This window comes from Amphiura filiformis, chromosome 4 (genome assembly GCF_039555335.1).
Source record: "Amphiura filiformis chromosome 4, Afil_fr2py, whole genome shotgun sequence".
NCBI classification, from domain to species: domain Eukaryota; kingdom Metazoa; phylum Echinodermata; class Ophiuroidea; order Amphilepidida; family Amphiuridae; genus Amphiura; species Amphiura filiformis.
Window position 1 is genome coordinate 27,048,898 of NC_092631.1, and position 4,251 is coordinate 27,053,148.

Here is a 4,251-nt window from a genome sequence, read left to right on the forward strand (position 1 = left end):
TATGAATTTACCTTAAAAATTAAACAATAAAAACTATGCATAAAAAAGCAGGCCAGCTGCACATATACACAACATCAAGGGCATAAAAAATAGCAAAAAACACAACCATCTCCATCCAAGGATGGAGACGCCTGTGTAAGAAGCATGCGAGACCCACCGATGTAGCACAAGTGCCAATCCGTGGGCCTCACATGCCCCTCAACATAACTAAATATAATGACACTAACAATAAAATTATTACACTCAAAGAAAACACTATTCTCATGAAATAAATAGCATGGCAAATAAATAAGCAATAACACGACCACCTACATCCAAAGGATGGAGACGCTTGTGTAAGAAGCATGAGAGACCCACCGATGTAGCACAAGTGCCAATGATCCGTGGGCCTCACATGCTCCTCAACATAATTAAATATAATGACACTTACAATAAAGTTACTACACGCAAAGAAAACACTATTCTCATGAAATAAATAGCATGGTATACTCCAACAGTGGTTAACAACCTATACTAAGAGGGGTAACACCCTTCTATGGGTATTCTGACAACATTAACGTCCCCTCCAAATTATTTACAATACATATTTACTAAAATAAGATAATTTAAAGGTTTCCGCATTATTTTATAAGATTTGATGAAAAAAAAATCTAAAAGAAAGAGGGTCATTGGGTAGCCGAAGTGTCGAACCTAAATACATGTAAGGGAAAAGGCCCGTGTCATCAGGTATATTCGACTTAAAAGAAGGATACAAAAGTAAAAAGTAGGAAACTACCGTGAAGTATATAAAATTGGGCGAGCTTTCGGCCATAGGCCTTTTTCATAGCCATGATATAATACTTGTGAAAACAAAACATACACAAGGAATGAACGTTGATAAACGCGCGTGCGAGTAAGGGACGAAAACGCGAGCGGAAAAGCACTAACAACGCGAACGGGGAAGCATAAAAAATGCGAGAGGGAAAAACAAAAAACGCGAACGGAGAAGCACAAAAAACGCGAAGGGTCTAACGACGGAAAGCGGGAAAATCAACGTTCATTCCTGCAGGCGTAAGTGTTCCTAAATTGAAAATTAGCTGCTGTTCATCTTTGCGGCGACTTGCCGTGTTACCGTGGCATTTTTTGAGTCCAGTAATTTGCATGTCTTCTTGGCTGTGACCATTCGTTGAAAAATGTTTAGCAACTGGTTTGGTGATGTCCCCTCTGCAGCTCTGTTGGTATCTCTGAGATGTTCCCGAAAACGTTCTGCTATCATTCGTCCAGTTTCACCGATGTACACTGATGCGCATTTTCGACACGTAATGGCATATATGCAGTCCTTAGTGGTGCAAGTGAAGTCATCCTTGATGTTAAAGTTATCTTTGGGACCGTTGATTGTAGCAGTGTTATAGACAAACCGACAAGTTTTACATCGCGGTCTCTTACATGCGGTCATGGAGGCATTATCTTGCTTGGGTGAGACTAGGGAGTGGACGAGAGAGTCTGTGAGGTTTTGGTCTTTCCTGTATGCTTGTACACTGCAAATGTTCCCGAACACGTGACGCCTCTCAGACGCGTCCGAGGTGTTCATAATTGTCTCTTTAGAACGCTAGTGTATTTGAAAATATGATAAGCCTTGCACATTAGTGTTCTTTTAGTATAATGTAGAACACATAGTATTGATCAGACGTGTCACAAGTGTTCTGAATGATTATATTGAATACTAGTGTTCAAAAATGGAACGCATGAGCAGATAGAGGCGTTGGAGAGCTGCGACGTGTCAGCGAGAAATACACGGTGCTCCTTTGAAGGAGGGATATAAGTAACAACAAGAACAACAACAATGGCGATGAAACGTGGAAACGCTTCCGGGAAACGCTATGACAAACTGTCTTTTCCAAGACAAATGGGATGATAGTGAGAGTAAATTCGAAGGATTTAGAGAAGAATGAAATTCAGGGCAACTTTGGGAGCGACTCGGAGCCCGTATATCTGTTGACAGCGATGAACAAGCATAGGAGAGACACCAGAGGGTGACTATGGCCGAGCAATTTTAATCGCATTAAAATGCGTTGCGCTGTCAGCCGGGAGATACGATCGGCGAGGGTTCGAGCCTTGGACTTGCCTTAGCTGAAAACTCTCTGGTTTCATCGGAATTCTTCGGAACACCGCCATTATCTTGTTTATACTACCATGCATTTGTTTATTGTCGAGTAATGAGATTTTGAAAATGTATAAATAAAGGTTGAACACCAGCATTCTGAAAATCAATGTTTGAACACGTGTCATGTGTTAAAAAACTGTTACATTTCTTTCATGTGTCCGAGGTGTTCATAGATAGTAACTTTGAACACCAGAGTTTAAAGGATTAGAACATGTTACACTAGTGTTCTGAGGTAATAACACCTGTGTTCTCTACATTAACACTAGTGTTCTCTAAATAAGTTGAACACGTGTCATGTGTTAAAAAACCGTTACATTAATGAACGCGTTCCATGTGTTCTGGCCAATTTACAGTGTAGGGGAGGTGATGGGAATATGGCATGAGTAGGAGCCTATTCACGGCCACCGTGATCCATCACTGACGATGCTGCTGTTGGTACTGATGAAGAATATCTTATTTAATTGTTTGTGATTATGTTTTGGGGTTAGAGTTAGCGGAGATCCTGGTACAGGAAACTGTACGACTATCACTGACATCTCGCACATCTCAAAATGAAACTATATAGTCAAGACGACCTTTCCTCTGTATGTTGTTCTATACTTTTGAAGACTTCTCGTTAAATTGATCTCAGCTCAAGTTGAGAATTTGCTGTCAGAATCATACATGTACATCTGCGATTGTTGACTGACCTCTCGATCTTGACAATTGACCAACGTCGATCACAGAAAGCGGATAACCAGTAGCATCATTCCGTGTTGTTTCAATTAGTTTCAATTTTTGTTTCTTAGAAATCCCAAAGAGTTTCCGAGCATACACACGAAACTGTTCACTACGCAAGCTATACACAATAGGATTGGCTGCACTATTTATAAATGCAAAATATCTGACGAGATTTCGTACATCTTGTCCTACATTATATGAAGGGTTGTATATTTCAGCAAGTATCACACCGCAAATGGGTACCCAACCAAAGATACACAGACCCAATAGAATGACCAGTGTTTTGATAGTTCTACGTTCTCGCTTTAACCAGAATTGTCGTCGCCCCTCTCTAGCCTGCTGTTGAGGTACGATCCTCCTTTCCTGTCGTATCGTTTGAATCAGCACGCGAAAGATTTGTCCATGTATTATGAAGATTAAACACTGCGGAAACAAGATATTGCCGAAAATAAGAAATTGTAGGTAGAATGGATTGAAAACTATTGAAAATCTTGTACATGTTAAATCTTCGTGCGTTTGATTTGCAATACTAAGTGGCAATCCATATGTCGTTAGTGCTGCATATAGATATATAGACATCACGATCATCATTGCTACTCTTTTAGACATCAAGTCATGATAACGCAGTGGCATTACAATTTTTAGATAACGATCCAAGCTGACTGACAGCAAAGTCAAGCAACTTATGACAGAAGGAAATATAATGGTGCACCGAAGCAAGAGACATCCAATTGGTGGTATTGGCATCTTAGGATTTAAATTGATAATAATGTTTGATATCAGGGTGATCCCGACGGTAAAATCGGTACTTGCCATTCCTATGATAAAATAATTTGTAGCAGTTCTTAGGCAATTTGATAAGAAGTACGAGTACCAGTCCGTTTCCTCCAAGGATAGTCATAACTAGACTAAGCTGTGGTCTAACCCACGAACACAGCCGTGTTGTTACCCCTAATGACCTTTGACCCCAAAATATATGAAAACGGCCATAGATATTGGCTAATGTCAATGCATGGGTGCATGTGGCACCACTTTGCTATGTTACTTGTGGCAGAAGGGGCATTTTAAAGGTTTTTCGTCTCAGACCGGAAGTGACCCCTTAATGACATTTGACCCCAAATAAAAAAATACCACATATGAATTGTATACCCACAATTCATGTGTGAACATACCGTTACTGTCCTGTTTTTCTTAGCAAATAGAAAATTTTGACGGTTTTTCGTTTTATACCGGAAGTGACCCTTAATGACCTTTGACCCCAAATCTGTGAGGACCCCATAGACACTGGGTTATAACAATGCATGTATGCAAGTGGTGTTACTGTCCTACGTAATTTGTGGGAGAAGAAGCATTTTAAAGGTATTTCGTTTTGTACCGGAAGTGGCCCC

General features: G+C 40.2%; 1 protein-coding gene across 1 annotated transcript; it reads right to left on the minus strand.

The window, feature by feature from the left end:
• Positions 1–1,517: 1,517 nt before the first annotated feature.
• Positions 1,518–3,764, minus strand: LOC140150091 (adenosine receptor A2b-like). Its single transcript, XM_072172095.1, is given in 3 exon segments — positions 1,518–2,104; positions 2,962–3,716; positions 3,718–3,764. Coding segments are annotated over 3 exon segments (972 nt in total). The 3' UTR covers positions 1,518–1,934.
• Positions 3,765–4,251: the final 487 nt, after the last annotated feature.